At 41.6% G+C, this 19,710-nt stretch overlaps 1 protein-coding gene across 3 annotated transcripts in view; it reads right to left on the bottom strand.

Moving 5' to 3' along the window:
• LOC140198807 (serine/threonine-protein kinase OSR1-like) overlaps window positions 1–19,710 on the bottom strand; it is a 142,079-nt gene that overhangs the window by 55,239 nt on the left and 67,130 nt on the right. For all 3 annotated transcript variants that reach the window (XM_072259866.1, XM_072259875.1, XM_072259884.1), the window contains 3 exons: window positions 19,308–19,416; window positions 18,081–18,222; window positions 8,183–8,238 (listed from right to left, as the gene is read on the bottom strand). In XM_072259866.1, coding sequence (XP_072115967.1) covers window positions 8,183–8,238; window positions 18,081–18,222; window positions 19,308–19,416 — 307 coding nt within the window. The remainder of the gene's footprint in view (window positions 1–8,182; window positions 8,239–18,080; window positions 18,223–19,307; window positions 19,417–19,710) is intronic.

Here is a 19,710-nt window from a genome sequence, read left to right as displayed (position 1 = left end):
ACTGATAGGTGAGACTAGAACTAGGGGACAAAGCCTCAAGGTTCAGAGGAGTAGATTTAAGACCGAGATGAGGAGGAACTGCATTTCTCAGAGGGTGGTGAATCTGTGGAATTCCCTGCCCAATGAAGCAGTGGAGGTAACCTCGGTAAATATATTTACGACAAGGTTGGATAGATTTTTGCATAGTAGAAAATTAAGAGTTATGGGGAAAAAGGCAGGTAGGTGGAGATGAATCCATAGTCAGATCAGCCATGATCTTACTGAATGGTGGAGCAGGCTCAACGGTCCAGATGGCCTTCTCATCTGCTTCTTCGTCAGCTAATGTTTGGTGATGAACATCAAATCGATTTAATCTGGAATTAGTTCATGATGAATAAGTAGCCCACTACCAACGAAGCGGATGGTAAAGGTGACTGAAGACAAACTCATTCTAATGCCTTTAAATGCAGAAAGTATACAAAAAGGCAGTAAAAAGTAAAAGAGTAAAATATGTAGAATTGACTCAGTCGTAGAACACCACAGCACAGAACAGCTGCTTCAGCCGCTCTCGTCTGTGCTGAACTATTAATCTACTTAGTCCCATCTACTTGTACCTGGATCATACCCCTCCAAACTCCTCCCATCCATGTACATATCCAAATACATCTTAAATGTTGAAATCGAACCCGCATCCACCACTTCTGCTGGAAGCTAGTTCCACAGTCTCATTATTCTCTAAGCGAAGTAGTTCCCTCCCATGTTTCAGAGAACACAGAAATCTACAGCACATTACAGGCTCTTCAGCCCATAATGTTGTGTCGACTATGTAACCTACTCTAAAGACGGCCTAGAATTTCCCCAGCGCATCACCCCCTATTTTTCTCAGCTCCATGTACCTATCCAAGAGGCTTTTAAAAGACCCTATTGTATCCGCTTCCACCACTGCCAGTGCATTCCACGCACCCACCAGTCAGTGTGAAAAACTTACACTTACACCTGACATCCCCTCGGTACCCATTTTCAAATATTTAAAAAAGATGCCCCCCCCCGCCCCCCATGTTAGCCATTTCAGCCCTGGGAAAAAGCCTCTGGTTATCCACACGATCAATGATCCTCATTATCTTATACACCTCTAATCAGGTCACCTGTCAGCCTCCATCGCTCCAAGGAGAAAAGGCCAAGTACACTCAGCCTATTCTCATAAGGTACGCCCTCCAATCCAGGCAACATCCTTGTAAATCTCCTCTGCACTCTCTCTATAGTATCCACATCCTTACTGTAGTGAGATGACACGGCTTTAGACCACCTGGACCACCTACGTCAGGATGCTGCTCATCGAATATAGCTCAGTATTTAATACCAACATTTCCCACAATCCTGATTGAGAAGTTGCAGAACCTGGGCCTCTGTTCCTCCCTCTGCAAATTGGATCCTCAACTTCCTAACCGGAAGACGACAATCTATGCGGATTGGTGATAACTTATCCTCCTCGCTGACGATCAACACCGGCGCATCTCGGGGGTGTGTGCTTAGCCCACTGCTCTACTCTCTGTATACACATGACTGTGTGACTAGGCATAGCTCAAATACCATCTATAAATTTGTTGATGATACAACCATTGTTGGCAGAATCTCAGGTGGTGATGAGAGGGCGTTCAGGAGTGAGATATGCTAACTAGTGGAGTGGTGCCACAGCAACGTCTTGGTACTCAGCGCCAGTAAGACGAAAGAGCTGATTGTGGACTTCAGGAAGGGCAAGACAAAGGAACACATATGAATCCTCATAAAAGGATCAGAAGTGGAGAGAGTGAGCAGTTTCAAGTTCCTGGGTGTCAACATCTCGGAGGATCTAATCCTGTCCCAACATAATCGATGTAGTTATAAAGAAGGCAAGACAGTGACTATATTTTATTAGGAGTTTGAAAAGTTTTGGCATGTCAACAAATACACTCAAAAACTTCCATAGTTGTACCATGGAGAGCATTCTGACAGGCTGCATCACTGTCTGGTATGGAGGGGCTACTGCACAGGACAGAAAGAAGCTGCAGAAGGTTGTAAATCTAGTAGCTCCATCTTGGATACTAGCCTACAAAGTACCCAGGACATCTTCAGGGTGCAGTGTCTCAGAAAGGGACTCCAGCACCCAGGGAATGCCATTTTCTCAATGTTACCATCAGGCAGGAGGTGCAGAAGCCTGAAGGCACACACTCAGTGATTCAGGAACAGTTTCTTCCTCTCTGCCATCCGATTCCTAAATGGACATTGAACCCTTGGACACTTTCTCACTTTTTTTTTGTATATTTTAAAAGATCTATTCAACATATGTAATTGATTTACTTGTTTAGTCATTATTATTATTTTTATTTTATTTTATTATTTTTTTCTCTCTGTTAGATTATGTATTACACTGAACTGCTGCTGCTAAGTTAACAAATTTCACATCACATGCCGGTGATAATAAACCTGATTCTGATTCTCATTCTCCTGCACTGTAGGGAATGAAGTCCTAACCAATTAACATTTCCCTATCGTAAGAGTCTCAAGTCCAGACAACATCCTTATAAATTTTCTCTGCATTCGTTCAATCTTATTGTTCCTGTAGGTAAGTGACCAGAACTGCACATAATTCTCAAAATTAGGACTCTCAACATCTTCAATAACTTTTGTGTATGAAGGCCAACGTGCCAAGGCCATTCTTTACAACCCTATCCGGGAATTATGGATCTATATTCCCATATCCCTCCATTCTACCATATTCCTCAGTGTCCTACTGCTCACTGTGCATATCCTACCCTAGTGCAAAACCTCACATTTGTCTGCATTAAATTCCATCTGCCATTTTTAGCCCATTTTCCAGATGGTCCAGATGCCACTTCAAGCTTTGATAGTCTTCCTCACTGTCCACTACACACCCAATCTTGGTATCACCTGCAAATCTGCTGATCTAGTTTATTATAGTGAGAAACAACAATTGACTCAGCACCGATCTCTCCGGCACACCACTAGTCATGGGCTCCAGTCAGAGAGGCAATCCTCTATCACTCTCTGGCTTCTCCCATGAAGCCATGTATAATCCAAGTTCCGACCTCACCTTGAATGGCAAATAACTGAACCTTTTTGACGAACCTGCCATATATCTCCTTATCAAAAGCCTTACTAAATTCCATGTAGTCAACATCCACTGCCTTGCCTTCATCAACTTTGCGGGTAACTTCCTTGAAAATAGACATAACCTACTGTGCACAAAGTCACATTGATCATCCCTGATCAGTCCCCATCTACCCAAATACTTATACATTTGGATCCTTAGAATACCTTCCAACAACCTACCTGCTACTAATGTTAGGCTCACTGGCCTATAATTTCCTGGTTTATTGTTAGAGCTTTTCATAAATAACAAACAACATTAGCTATCCTCCAATCCTTGGGCTCCTTACTCATGCTATCTCCTCTGGTTCCATATACACTTTTCCACTGTGACACTTGATTGGTCCTATTCTCTCACATCTTATCCTCCTGCTCTTCACATACTTGTAGAATGCCTTGGGGTTTTTGTTAATCCTGTTCACCAAGGCCTTCTCATGGCCCCTTCTGGCTCTCCTAATTTCTTTCTTAAGCTCCTTCCTGCTAGCCTTATACTCTTCTAGATCTCTATCATTACCTAGCTTTTTGAACTGTTCGTAAGCACTTTTTTTCTTGACTAGATTTACAACAGCCTTCGTACGCCATGGTTCCTGTACCCTACCGTCCTTTCCCTGTCTCATTGAAACGTACCAATGCAGAACTCCATGCAAATATCCCCTGAACATTTACCATATTTCTTCTGTACATTTCCCTGAAAACATCCATTCCCAATTTCTGCTTCCAAGTTCCTGCCTGATAGCCTCATATTTCCCCTTACTCCAATTAAACACTTTCCTAACTTGTCTGTTCCTATCCCTCTCCAATGCTTGGTAAAGGAGATAGAGTTGTGATCACCATCTCCAAAATGCTCTCCCACTGATGGACCTGACACCTGACCAGGTTCATTTGCCAATACCAGATCAAGTACAGCCTCTCCTTTTGTAGGCTTATCTATATATTGTGTCAAGAAACCTTCTTGGACACACCTAACAAACTCCACCCCTCTGTCTCCAAGCTTTCTCTATTTGTGAGCCAACCACCTCTTCTTCCATCTCTTCAGTTTAGTTCCCACCACCCAGCAAACCTAGTTTAAACTCTCCCCCAACAGTCTTAGCAAACCTCCCCGCCAGGATATTGGTCCTTTTGGGATCTCAGCGCAACCCCTCCTTTTTGTACAGGTCACCCCTGCCCCAAGTCCCAATGATCCAGAAATCTGAATCCCTGCCCTCTGCTCCAATCCCTCAGCCGGGCATTTTTCCTTCACCTCACTCTATTCCTATACTGTTGCAAGGCAAGGGCAATAATCTCGAGGTTACTACCTTTGTAGTCCTACTTTTCAACTTCCTTCCTATCTCCCTGTAGTCTGCTTTCAGGACCTCCTCCTTTTTCCTGCCTATGACATTGGTACCAATATGTACCATGACCTCTGGCTATTCTCCTTCCCACTAAAGGATATCCTGGACGCGATCAGAAACATTCCGGACCCTGGCACCTGGGAGGCAAACTACTATCCATGCTTCTTTCCTGTGTCCACAAAATCACCTGTCTGACCCCCTAACTATAGAGACCCCTATCACTGCTACCAAACTCTTCCTTTCCCTATCCTTCTGAGCCACAGGGCCAGGCTCTGTGCCAGAGGCGCAGCCACTGTTGCTTTCCCCAGGTAGGCGGCCCCCCCCTCCCTCCCCCCCCCCCCCCAACAGTACTTAAGCAGGAGCACTTATTGTCAAGGGGTACAGCCACAGGGGTGCTCTCTAGCTTCTGACTCCTCCCCTTCCCTCTCCTGACCGTTATCCACTTATCTGTCTCCCCAGGCCCTGATGTGACTACCTGTCTATAGCTCCTCTGTCACTTCCTCACTTTCCCTGACCAGCTGAAGGTCATCGAGCTGTATCTCCAGTTCCCTAATGCGGTTCTGAAGGAGCTGCAGCTCGACGCACTTGGCGCAGATGCGGCTATCCGGGAGGCTGGGAGTCTCCCGGACCTCCCACATCTGACACCGAGCACAGAAAATCGGCCTCACACTCATACTTCCTGCCTGTTTTCTACTCAGGCAACCTACCTCACCTCAACCCGCTATCACTGAAGCCCTGTTGAGCCAAAGCCTTCCTACTCTGTCTGATAAAGTTTAAGGGAATGGGGAATTCTCAGATCCCTGTAAACAATGAATTAAGTACTGACAATGTCTGTGACTGCAGTGTGTTTGAATAATGTCTCACAGCTGCCTTCTTTGGAGCAAGATAAGGGTTAAAGTTTGCCCAGATCCACATAGAAGTCTCTGGGCTTTTCACACCTTTTGATTTTGACAAAAGGCAGTACCTGATGGAAATTAGACAGAACATTCCTCTCATAATTAAAGCATAAATTTGACAGATGTTCTTATCTTTGTCATTAAGTTGTGGCTCCAACAAACCAGGTAGGGCATTCTTTTCTTTAATTAAGGTGGCTGGACTGTCTAACAAATTGATTGTTCTTTGTATCAATAGTCCATTGACTTGACCGGAATGGTTATCAAATTGATTGTTCTTTTACATTGGTGGCCTTATAACTTCTGACAATTCTGACATCGGGCAGTGAACTTGTAGAACTGCTGGGGAGATGAGAAAGGTTCTCTCCCTGATGTCGGGTCTAAGTTGACTCGCCGGCTGAGCTCGAAGAAATAAATGGGTGAAAAGATAAGTAACGATCTTTTTGTGTTGTCGTTATTTGATCCAGCAAAGTGACATTTACAGTCTCCCTCTACTCCGTCACCCGCTCCTCCGACACCCACTCTACAAGGCTGTCTCCTTTTAAACTCTTCTCGCTGTTCTCACTGACTGACGTCCACACGCTTGCGCAGTCTTGCTCCGATCAAACTGCCGAAGAAATAACCATCTCCTTTTAAACACTTCTCGCTGTTCTCACTGGCTGACGTCCACATGCCTGTGCAGTCATGCCCCAATTTAGGTCTAAGATTTATGAATATTTCAATTTGATGTTCTCTTTTAAACTCCAGAGAATAGTCCATCTCCACCCACTCACTCCTCATTTAACAAACCTACCACCTCTGGTATCAAATTTACCTTGGTTGTACTTTATGATGTCCATCTTTTGGTTAAGCAATGAGACTAAATCTCTACACAGTATTTCAAGTGGAGGGTTGCCAAGGTCCTATATAGCTACAGTAAGAGGTCTCCTTGTAATGAAGGTCAACATTACTTCCAAAAATGTTAGTTTCAGCTGCATGTTAGCTTTCAGTTAACTTTATGGAAAGACATGTGGGGTCCCTTTGAGTATCAGCATTACTCACATTTTTTGTATTATACTGCACATTACATTCTTGTCCATTCACCTAGCATTTTGTAACCCTGTGAAGCTCTTTACATCCTCTACAATGCTCAATCCCATCTTGATTTGCACCATTAGCAACTTGAAAGTATGATAGCTGATAAATTTCAGCTAATTGATTGACAGCAAATACAAGGTACCCAGGTGCCAGTCTCTGTTGCACTCCATTAGTTACAGCTTGGCCACCTGAGAAAGATCCATTTATTCTCAAGTCTTTGTTTTCTACCCAATCATTGTTAATTATTAAAATTTAAAAACTCAGACCTCCATAACTTTGCACCTCTGACTCCTTTTGCACTGTATCATTATGTATTTGAAATATTATGTCAGCCTTGAAAATTACAGCCAACAGAACCAGTAGGGCGTTGAGGTTTGTGGAGATGGGGAAGAGAAGAGGAGAGGAGAGAAGGAGAATGAAGTAGTTACAATATTTAAGAACCCAATGGAACTGGATAATACAAAACAGGAGTCAGAAACACTTGATTACAGGAAATAGAGAAAGAAAACCTTGCAAACTGAAAAAGAAAATAAAAACAGAACCTAACACTTCGGAAGTTTTTTGCTTTAAAAAAGGAACATTCTTAATAAGTTTTCTACTAAACAAATCCCCTTCAAACCTGCATTCCTTTTCTTACCTCTTAATTTAATAATTCATGATGGCTATTCTTCCACTATTGGACATGCCATTGTACTTTAACACCAAAATTAATAAAAATATACTGATCAGAGTTAATCTTCAGAAGAACTGCAAGGTAATGGAACAAAAACACCAATCTGCCTTTCATACATTACTTGGCAGTATCAGTTCATCTCATCAACTAAGTTCCAACCTATTCAATTTTAAGAAAACATATTAAACATTGAAAACAAAACCACAGAGGCTGTTTCAGCAGATTTCTGCCACTGCTACTTAAATATAATGTAGTGATTGCAAATTTGAAACAATTTCACTCAAATATTATACTAAATAATGCATGTCATATAAGAACACTAAAGGTTAGTTACTGGAAGGAAAACCAGGAAATGGAAGAGACCAATCCTTCCAATGAGGAGATATATTATTGAGCAATATACGGGAAGCCTCCATATCATCCATCTGAGTTTCATGCTGGAATTATAATACAAGATTATTGCAATGTATCTCAGAGAAATTGCATGCGCATAAGATTGGGGAAGGAGATTTAATTATTTTATGATACCGTGTGGAATTGGTCCTTTGAGCGATGCTGTCCAGCAATGCTAGCCTAATCATGGGACAACGTACATTGAACAATTAACCTACCAACCAGTATGTCTTTGGACTGTGGGAGGAAACTCGAGTAACCGGAGGAAACCCGCATGGTCACAGGGAGAACACACAAACTCCTTACAGGTGGGAATTGAACCCAGTCACTGATACTGCGAAGCATTGTGCTAACTACTATGCTACTCTGTCACCCAGGCAAAATTGAACAAGTTCTAGATTGATATATACATATCGTTTTAATCTGTTTTCTGCAGTGTGCTTTATGTCTATGTAGCACAATATGCACTTAAACAAAAGCACTACAATGGAGTGCTAAGGTTATCTGAGAAGACAAACGTACATGTTTAAATTTGAATAACTGAAATTTGACATTAATACCCAATGTCACACATCAGTTTGCTTCTATAATTTTCTATTATCCACATCAGCTTTTCATTACTTTAGCCAATCAAATGATCAGAATAATGTTTCTATCTCTTTCTAGCCGAAGGATGTGCAGTTAGTTACCTGCAATTTGCACGGAGCCTTCCTCACCAAGAAGAATGTTTCCTGCCTTCAAATCTCTGCAAGATAAAACAAACAAGCTAATACATAGGAATCAGGGGATAGTATTACAAAGCACAGGTCGACCGTCTATAATCCGGCACCATTGAGACCTGAGGAGTGCCGGATTAGTGAAAATGCTGAATTACAGAAGGATCACATTAAGCAATAGCTAAACGCCTCATCATACTTTTAAAATATCAAAGGATTCAAAGGTTCATTTAATGTCAGAGAAATGTATACAATATACATCCTGAAATGCTTTTTCTTTGCAACCATCTATGAAGAAGAGTGCCACAAAGAATGAACGACAGTTGAATGTTAGAACCCCCAAGATCCCCCCCCACCGCGCATAAGCAGCAGCGAGTAACAATCACCCCCCCCTCCCCCACCAGCAAAAAAATAAAGCGCACCCACTACCAGTACTCAAGCGTGAGCTAAGTGATAACAAAGACACAGACTTGCAGTTACCCCAAAGACTACATTGCACCCGCAGTTACTGAGGGAATCCTCGTTAGTTTCTTTTCCTCCGCTTAGTAATATGCTTAAATTTAGCCGGGCACCACGTCTGATCTGAGGCTGTAGGCAGAAGAGAACCGAGCGCTGGCCGGGCGACGCCAGAGGGTAGTGCGCTACTGCTGGCAGCTGGGTGAGAAGGCGGACTGATCCAGCACGCCAGCTCCCCCTCCGCTGACGGGTGAAACGGGCGAGTGCCAGGTGGCTGTGCCTCAAGCAATGATATTAGATGCAGGAAAGCAGGAACCGCCTGTCTGTGCTTACAAAAGCGCACCAATACATGAACAGATCTAGCACAACCAAAACAATGCACAGCATATTGGTACGGTGGCCCGGAAAATTTGAAATTACAGTTGCGCGAAAAATTTGAAATCAGTGTGGATTATCAAAGGAACTGGATTACAGGTAGTCAGATTAGTGAATGTCAACCTGTATCACTGTTACTGGAAATTTCAATAAGGTGAAAAATGTCAAGCTTGTATTCAGCAAGTTATATGTGAACAGTCCAAGAAAAAGTACCACTGTAGCTTATTGAGGGGGTGGCAGAACGGGGTAGAGGGAGGTTGGAGGAGAGAAGAACCAACTTGCCATCAGTACAGATCTATTCGTATTCAATTTAAACATGGTCCAAACCCAATCACATCCAACTCAAATCATAAACAAGAGAAAATCTGCAGATGCTGGAAATCCGAGCAGCACATACAAGAAGTCTGAGTACTTAAGTTTTTTGGTGGTCATGATCAGGGCCAAAACATAGCGGAGAAACAAACAACTTGTTCCAGAAACTCGACCGCTCAAGCAGTATCTGTGGGAGGAAATGTTTTGTGGATGCTCTAGCTTGAAACTGTTTGATACTTTAGGATTCCAGAATTTACATCTGTATGCTGTGACAAGAATACAAATAGATTAAGATGTAGCTGTCCTGTGCTGGCACCAGTGGAATCAGCAGTTGGTCTGCCACCTGACTTCAGGAGAGAGAGAGAGAGAGAGAGAGAGAGAGAGAGAGAGAGAGAGAGAGAGAGAGAGAGAGAGAGAGAGATAAGGTAAACAATGGAGCAGCATTTGGAGATGTGTAATGAAGGGACGGGAGAGAGAGTAACAGAAAGAGAGCTGTCAAGAGCAGCTCCCCCTTTGAACCCTGAACTGTTTGAAGTGATGGACAGGCGATACCCCAGCAGGGGGATAAAAAGGGACAGGTTCGCTAAGGCAGGACACACACACGACACCCGAGGTAACAAGACCCTAGGAAACGGTGCGTCTCTCACAAGTCGGTGGGAATTACCGGGCCATAGACGCATAGGGTGGAAAGGCACGATCGGCGGGAACCTGGTGTGTGTCCACCCTTGCCTAGGTGCCAGGTTCAGCGCAGGGAAACGATCGTATCTGGAAACGGAGGGGTCACGGTCGGTGACCTCAGATGACAGCCACACTGCTGAACTTGAACACCACCACCTCCGCCCTCTGTCGGCTCGTCCGCAAGAATATTGCCAATATTAAACAGGTCCGCGGTGCAAAAAAATGTTGGGGACCCCTGATTTAGAACAGAGATGTGGAAAAATTACTTGAGTCAGAGGGCGGTAAATCTGTGGAATTTTTTGCCACGAGTGGCTATGGAGGCCAAGTCATTGGAAGCATTTAAGGCAGAGATAGATAGGTTCTTGATTAGCCAGGGAATCAAAGGGTATGGGGAGAAGACAGGGGAGTGGGGATGACTGAAAGAACTGGATCAGCCCATGATGGGCTGAAAGGCCTACTTCTGCTCCTATATTTAATGGTCTAAACTACCTGCCCCTCCATATCTTCATATCCTCTGCAAATCTTCCAACAAACCCATCAATTCCATCATCCAAATCATTGACATAAAACGTAAAAAGAATGGTCCCAACAAAGACCACAGTGGCACACCACTAATCACCGGCAGCCAGTCATTAAAGGCTCCCTTTATTCCTACTCCTTGACTCTTGCCAATTAGCCACTGGTTTATCCATGCTAGAATCTTTCCTGTAATATCATGTGTTTGTAGCTTGTTAAGCAGCCTCAAGTTTGGCACCTTGTCAAAGCCCATCTGAAAATCAAAGTACACAACATCAACCAATTCTCCTTTGTCTATCCTGCTTGTTACTTCTTCAAAGAATTCCAACAGATTTATCAGGCAAGATTTTCCCTGAGGAAACCATGCTGACTATGGCCTATTTTATCATATGCCTCCAAGTACCCCATAACCTCATCCTTAATAATCAACACCAACATCTTTGCAACCTCTGAGGTTAGACTAACTAGCCTGTAGTTTCCATTCTTCTGCCTCTCTCCATTCTTAAAGGATGGAGTGACATTTGGAATTTTCCTGTCTTCCAGAACCATTCCAGAATCAAGTGATCCTTGAAGATCATTACTACTGCCTCCACGATCTCTTCAGCTACCTCTTCCTGAACTCTGGTGTGTACACCATCTGGTCCAGGTGATTATCTACCTTCGGACCTTTCAATGTCCCAAGAACCTTGTCTCTAGTTATGGTAACTTCACATACTTGATGCCCCCCTTACACCTGGAACTCCATCATACTGCTAGTGTCTTCCAGGGTGAAGACTGACGCAAAACACCCATTTAGTTCGTACATTATTTTGTTGTCCCTTATTATTATCCAGATATTCACTGTTGCCTCTCCTTTACACTATGTATCTGAAGAAACTTTTGGTATTCTCTTTAATATTATTGGCTAGCTTACTTTCATATTCCATTTTTACCTTCTTAATGACCTTTTTTTTTAAAAAGTTACCTTTGTTTTTTTAAAAGCTTCCTAATCCTCTAATTCCCCACTAATTGTTGCTCTATTATATGCCTTCTTTTTGGCTTTTTTGGTGGCTTTGACTTCTCTTGTTAGCCACAATTGTGTCATCTTTCCTTTAAAATACTTCTTTCTCTTTGGGGTGTATATATCCTGTGCCTTCCAAATTGCTTCCAGAAATTCCAGCCATTGCTGCTCTGCCGTCATCCCTGTCAGTGTTCTTTTCCAAACAATTCTGGCCAACTCCCCTCTCATGCCTCTGCAATTCCCTTTACATAGAAACATAGAAAACTGACAGCACAATACAGGCCCTTTGGCCCACAATGCTGTGCCAAACATGCACTTACTTTAGAAATTACCTAGGATTACCCATCACCCTCTATTTTTCTAAGCTTTACTCCATACTGATACATCTGACTTTAGCTTTTCCTTCTCAAATTTCAGGGTGAATTCGATATTATAATCACTTTCCCCTAAGGGTTCTTTTACCTTACGCTCTGTAATGAATTTGAATTATTGCACATAGGGGATGAATTCCTCTATTGATAACTATTAGGAACTAATACAATTTTATAGTACTGTAGTAGTATTGGTAATTTGTTCTGTATTTCATTTAATCACATAGTTTGTTAATCAGTTAAACATTAGTTTGTCTTTTGTACCTTTTCATGAAGTTTCAGCTAAAAGGGGCAGCCGCTTAATTGGGCCAAAATGTACCCGTCCCGATGTGTCCAATTAACCAGAATTCACTATACTACAATTTTTAATGTGTACTTTTTTCTTTTTTTTCTAGAATTAGTCCTTGACAAACTGATTACAGACTAATAAATTATTCAAATGATTAGAAATAACTATTCTTGATTTTGGAAAACATTAACTTACCCAGGCATTTTCAATAATGTAGTGTCTCTACCCTTTTGACTATATTCAATCACAACCGAGCTTTTCTTACCCTTGAAAGCTGCAATAGTGTGTGCGCGCACTATTGTCAATTATTTTTATATGCTAACAGGAGACAGGCAAGAGTGTAGATGAGGGTATCGGTGGAGAGAAACAGACATTTGATATTTGGGATGGAGATCCCTTTATCCCTCCAATCATGTAGCCTAACCTGCTGAGTTCTTCCAGTATTTTCCTGTTGCACATTCCAGCATCTGCAGTCTTATGTCTCCATTTTACTCCTCCACTGCGTTCTCTTCAAGCTATACACACTTTGAAGGAGTTTTCCTCCTCATTGACACAGCTTCTGTGACACCCTCTCGCACTGTTCTACGAAATTTCTGATGCCCCATGCCATATGAAAGATCTCAATCCAAAACTATGACTGTTCATTTCCTCTACTGTATTTTCATATGCTTCTTTGCTCCATCTCTGCCCATCTTGCACAATGAGAAGACCACTATATAACAAGGAGTTCTCAGAACATATCCAAAATTCATAATGGATTACTTCCATTCACAAAGAGGGAAAAAATAGAAATTCAATTCATGCGTTGATACCTGAAACTGAGATATTAACACAGGCCAGCATAATGTCTAGCTCATGGAGCTACTGCCTCATAGCTCCAATGACCTTTTCAATCTGATAACCAATGCTGTCAGTATGGAGTTTACATATTCCAAAGGCATGGTTTTCTTCCAAGCGCTGTTTCCTTCCACACCTCAAAGATGCAAGGGTTGCTAGGTTAGTTGACCACTGACAATTGCACCTCGTGTGTCGATGAGTGGTGGATTCAAGAGAGTTGATGAGAATGTAGGAGAATTAGAAGGAAAAGATTGGTGGAACTAGTTACCTGACAGTTGACATGGACTCAGAGCCAACGGCCTTTAACCTGCGTTCCATTATTCTATAGTCATAGTCATACTTTATTAATCCCGGGGGAAATTGGTTTTTGTTACAGTTGCTCCATAAATAATAATAGAACCATAAATAATTAAATAGCAATATGTAAATTATGCCAGGAAATAAGTCCAGGACCAGCCTATTGGCTCACAGGCAGGAATGACTTCCTATGATGCTCTGTGCTGCATCTCAGTGGAATGAGTCTCTGGCTGAATGTACTCCTGTGCCCACCCAGTACATTATGTAGTGGATGGGAGACATTGACCAAGATGGCATGCAACTTAGACAGCATCCTCTTTTCAGACACCACCATGAGAGAGTCCAGTTCCATCTCCACAACATCACTGGCCTTACGAATGAGTTTGTTGATTCTGTTGGTGTCTGCCACCCTCAGCCTACTGCCCCAGCACACAACAGCAAACATGATAGCACTGGCCACCACAGACTCGTAGAACATCCTCAGCATCATCCGGCAGATGTTAAAGGACCTCAGTCTCCTCAGGAAATAGAGACGGCTCTGACCCTTCTTGTAGACAGCCTCAGTGTTCTTTGACCAGTCCAGTTTATTGTCAATTCGTATCCCCAGGTATTTGTAATCCTCCACCATGTCCACACTGACCCCATGGATGGAAACAGGGGTCACCGGTACCTTAGCTCTCCTCAGGTCTACCACCAGCTCCTTAGTCTTTTTCACATTAAGCTGTAGATAATTCTGCTCACACCATGTGACAAAGTTTCCTACTGTAGCCCTGTACTCAGCCTCATCTCCCTTGCTGATGCATCCAACTATGGCAGAGTCATCAGACAACTTCTGAAGATGACAAGACTCCATGCAGTAGTTGAAGTCCGAGGTGTAAAAGGTGAAGAGAAAGGGAGACAAGACTATAACTATGCTACTGAGGGCATTGCTATTACAGTTGGAGCATAATTCTCACACCATCTGTAAGGAGTATGTATGGTCTCCCCGTGACTGTGTGCGTTTCCTCTGGGTTGTCTGAGATATTATTATTCTGTATTTTATTAGTAAGTCTGTAAACAGCTAAGTACGTTTTTAAATGTTGCCGCTGTAATGAAATTTCCCACTTGGGATCAATAAAGTACCTATTATTACTATGTTTCCTCCCACAGTCCAAAGACATACTGGTTAGTAGGTTAATTGGTCATTGTAAAATCGCCCTGTGATTAGGCTCGGGTTTAGTAGATGGGCTGCTGAGTGACACTGCTCGTTGGGCTGAGAGTGCCGGTTCCATATTGCATCTAAATAAATAAATAAGCGAACAAAGTCCTTCACCTATTTAGTTCCAACACCTACAGTAGATTTGACTGATGCACAGGTGCTCAATATTTAAACAGGCTTTGCCTCCTCCTTTTCAATTTAAAAAATGCTCCCTAACATTTGTTTTGATTCAGTAATTATTCCCTTGGTCCATTTTCTGCACCATCAAATTTTTGAAATCCAACAGTCAGCTTCTTTATCCCACTCCCATGCACAGCAACATAGCAAATGCAGTTAGCATTAGTCAAGTCTATAAAAATACAAATGGCTCTTTTACAAAACTGTATTACTAATCTGTTTTCCTCTGCAATGCTTTGCCAGTGGTTACTTCACTTAATTCTAACCTATTTTCTTCTAAAGTAGTCGCTAATCAAACTACAAGTCCAGTAGGAATCTTGTCAAAGTCACTAAAAACACTTGTCTGTGACATACTGATTCTCCTTCTCAAATTTAAACTTGCATTGGTAGAGAAACTAGAAATAAATTTCTGAAGCCAAAGCTCAGGATACATGCTAGATACACTGATGTCTGTTTCCTTCTATTAGTCAAGGTGGGGCAATGGTGACCTGTAGGTCATCAAGTTTCCTTTGCATGATGACCTACAGATCATCATTGCCTCACCTCGCTAGTCATGGACCCCATCACACCAGGTTAAGTTCAACTTGGCAGAATGTGCATCTCAGTTAATTCCATAAGAGATACGACCATTTTGACCCATCCACCATTTCATCATGGCTGATCCATTTTTTTCTCTCAGCCCCAGTCTCTGCCTTCTCTCCATACCCCTTCGTGCCCTGACCAATCAAGGATTTATCAACCTCTGTCTTAAATAGACATACAGACTTGGCCTCCACAGTTGCCTGTGGCTAAGAATTCCACAGATTCACCACTCTCTGGCTAAAGAAATTCCTCATCTCCTTTCTAAAAGGACACCCCCCTATTCTGAGGTTGTGTCCTCTGGTCTTAGCCTCTCCCACCACTGGAAAAATGTGGAATTAAATTTACAACAGTCAAGAGTTGGAAAGAGTAGTGGGGTAAATATGCATCTTTGAAATACATCAGTGTTCAAACTCAGTGAGAAAGAGAGACTGACTGCAGCCTCCTGATAAGCAAGCCGAGGATTCAGTTTCAGTTGGAGGTACAGAAGTTCCAGGTTTGAAATGTAGTTATTAGTACTGAGAGAATGATGGTAACTGATCAACAGTAGCCTGACACGTCTTGCTGTTGCCTAGGTGCTCAAGATTGGAGAGCCCGTTAGATTGCATAAACTGTTGACCTGTTGAGGCAGTGGGTGAATTGCAAAGGGTCCAGCTCTTTGCTCAGGTGGGAGTTAATTCTAGCCATATCTAACCCCCCCAAGCATTTAATGATGGTAGATGTGAATGCTACTGGGTGATAGCTGCTCACCCTGCTCTTCTTGGGCACCAGAATAATTGATGGCCTTTAGGAACAGGTCAGAAATTCAGACTGTTCCATTGAGAGTTTGAAGATGCCCCTGAGTACTCCAGTCAGATGGTCAGGAAAGTTTTTCAGTAACTGGCCAGGTACACCACCAGGGCCTAATGCCTTGAGGGTTCGCCTTAACAAGTGTTTGGACATAGGTCTCTGAGACAGAGAACACACACACCCCACACTTAATATCTATTCTATTCTTTTTCATGAGATGAAAAATTGATGTCTCCCCCTTGTGATTGTTCTTTTTCATCAATTTTGATTTAGAGCAGGGGTCCCCAGACTCCTTGGTTAATGGTAAGGGTCTATGGCATAAAAACCCCATTTAGAGTTTCTTACATAATGCAATCTACAGTAACTTTCTAGAAATACAAAATAAAGTTAAACACAAAGGAGGAAATTAATGTCAGAACCAAGATGAGAGATCTTTATCTTTAAATTCCATATGTTCCAATCAACCAATTGGAAGGCAGTGATGAATTTTGGAACTGATTTTTGCCTTTGCCATGAGGTTGTCCCAATGATAAGGGTCTCATTGCAAGTCCTTTTGTGGAGCACAGTGTGGTGCAGATTAGTAGCCAATTTTTGTCTTGCAGATAAGAATACAACGCCCATCCATGTGTGCATTGGTGAATAAGTCAATGATTACCAGAACTCAGGTACTGAGCAGGTTGAATCTGCATTTTGCAGTTCAACAACTGAAATTTGGGTGATAATTGTTCTTAAAGAGTATAGTCACCACAGGTTGATCAGCTTTCCATTAACTTCACTCTCAATGTGGCAAGAAGGATTTTGAGCAATGGGGGCACTAACTGGTTCTATTATAGACCTGCTGGTTAGTGCCACAGCTTGCATAACTGCAAGACCATCAGACCATAAGAAATAGAAGCATACATTGTGGAGCAAACTGAAATCCATACTGCCATTCAAGGACCAGCTCTTCAATCACTGGGAGGAAACATTTGGGAAGAATGATGGTGATGATCTTCTCTGTGGCTGATTCCAGAAATAAAAAATAAGACCGTAGATTTGTAACTCAACTTCATCAACATCTTCAAGGAGCAGTACCTCAAGGCAGCAGCATCATTAAGAAACCACACCATCCAGGTGATGCCTTCTCTTTACTATGCTAAAAATGTTTTAGTGACTGCTTCTTCCCTTCTGTCATCATATTTTTGAATGTTCCAAGAACATAAATCACTTTTTTTTTGCACTATTTACTTGTCCTACACTGTATTGCTGCTGTAGGAGCAACAAATTTCAGGACACATGTTGATGATAATAAAATTGATTCAGATACCATCTGCTCCTAATCATTGCTATTATTTTTAAGCCTTGATCTCCTTGGCAGAAGAACCAAAGTTCTCTTTCCACTTGTTAAGTATGGCAACCCTTAAGTTGTGGACACCATAGCTCTTGCAGGCTGGGAGATGACATTATCTTCGAGAATTGCCTTTGTGAGATCATTGGAAGCTTCAGTATTCATCGCCTTGCGACAATTGGTAGTGGAATCATGAGACAAATTGATGGAATTCGATTCCAACCACAGTTGTTTTCAAATGTAGAAGATATCACAGCCATCCTCATTTTATCACAGCTACACTATGCTGACTACCTTCTATGTATTTAGAATTCATGCATTCCAAAGCTTCTGCTAAATAATCAAAAATGAGGACAGAGTTTCAAAGCAGGACTGAAATAGTAGTAGGGCTTTCCCAGAACACTCAAATAAATCTTAAAACTACAGCTGAAGATCACTTTTACTTAGGTGATACTCAAAGGAAATTAAAAAAGTACTCTCAACATAGCCACTATAGGTATTATTGTACACATGGATCATCGATTTGTTTTACAAAATAGCTGACTGAAATCTGTTACATCACTGAGTGGCTCAGAAGAATTGTTACTAAAAGAACATAAAACATTCAAAATGGGAAAGCTGCATCTCCAGCTCAAACTCACAATCAATATTTAAAACGCACTTTTCTTACCTATGAATCTGCCCGTTCCTGTGCAGATAATCAAGCCCCTCCAGTACTTCCTTCAAAATGGTAGCTATGACAGTCTCCTCCAAAACTCCATTTTTGTGATCTCCCTTTGCTATCACATGTTTAATTATATCTAGTACAGATCCTGAAACAAAACCGAATGGGCAAAAAAAAATGAATGAACCCAAATTTTACCAAGTGTAGCTGAAACATGCGAACGTATATCACGTTTTATAATGCTCTACGTTGTTAGTAGATGGTTAGAATCTGGTTTTAATGATGCATGTTAATCTTGTTTGACCATATCCTTTTGTATATAAAATATTCAACTTCAAATCAACTTCATAATAGGAAAAAAACATTAATTTTAAAATAAAAGCAACCAAGATATTGTGTGCTTGTCTAGATGCAAAATAATTTACTTTTTACAGATCCACTGTTAAAAATCAACTAAATTGGCCTGTAAGAATGAAGTACTTCTTCAGGCCCCCTACTCCACAAGACTGAGCAAAGAGTTAAAAGCTTCCAAAGTATCTTAGGGGTGACATGGAGATAAGGAAAAGAAAACAGCAAAGTAGAAAATAAGCCAATCTCTTCCTCATGTTTTTTGTTCTTAGACACACTGCAGTATCATGTTCACATGGGGTTACCTTTAAAAACTTCATGGCCTAGTTTGGGGCATAGGTGTGGAGGTGGTAATAATATGCAGAAATAAACAGAATTCTGGGCAAGATACATTGAGTGCACTGGTATTTAACCCACAAGCGTTTACCTGTACTTTTAAGGGTAAACCAGAGACAATTTACTGAAATTTAAGCCATTTAGTTGCCAAATGGCTGAAGTAAGAATACACATTTACATTTCTTAATAACTATAGCAAAATACCAAAGCTTACTACATTTCCTTATTTTGGGGTAAAATATAATTCATCTGAACAAACAGTTCATTGATTCTAGTTAGCATTAAAATCTAACTAAGATCACCTAGAATTGACCTGCATGTGCTCAACTGGCAGGTACGTAAAGTGAAAGGCCTTTAATGTGCAGTGTAAAGACTGAGGAGGATTTATCCACACCGTCGCAACCAGTGGGTAAAAGATTCCTTCCCATACATAACCAAGTTCAATTGAAGCTGACTGGCACAGAATTTAAAGCAAGCCAAGTCAGCTTTAAATAAATTTGGATACTTGATCTTTCCAAACATACAAGTTTTAACATTAAAAACACTTACCACCACTGAGCAACTTCATTACCAACCAGAGCTCATCCTTTACCACAAATGAGGTATAATATGACACAATGTTCCTGTGATGGCATTGGCTCATTGCTTGAATTTCTTTCTGTTGAGAGAATACAGGACTATCCATGAGTCATCAAAAGCATTTTCCTAACAAAAGGGGCAATTTGCCAAAAATAAAATGGGAAGTGCATCAACCTCAAGAGATTCACAAAGCTTAAGGGAGCTTAAAAGGGGTAAATGTGTTTAAATGATAAAGGTTGCTGCACAATAAATGCTTTTTAATCTGAAAAACTGAAAATAAAATATTAATAATTGACCTTTATTTCCACTTGTAGGATAATACTTTCAAATCTGCACGTGAAAAATTTTGTCATAATATTAGACAAGCACTGGA

The sequence above is a fragment of the Mobula birostris genome, chromosome 1, assembly GCF_030028105.1.
Source record: "Mobula birostris isolate sMobBir1 chromosome 1, sMobBir1.hap1, whole genome shotgun sequence".
NCBI classification, from domain to species: Eukaryota; Metazoa; Chordata; class Chondrichthyes; order Myliobatiformes; family Myliobatidae; genus Mobula; species Mobula birostris.
The sequence above is the reverse complement of the archived record's forward strand: the minus strand, read 5'-3'. Positions and strand labels throughout refer to the sequence as shown.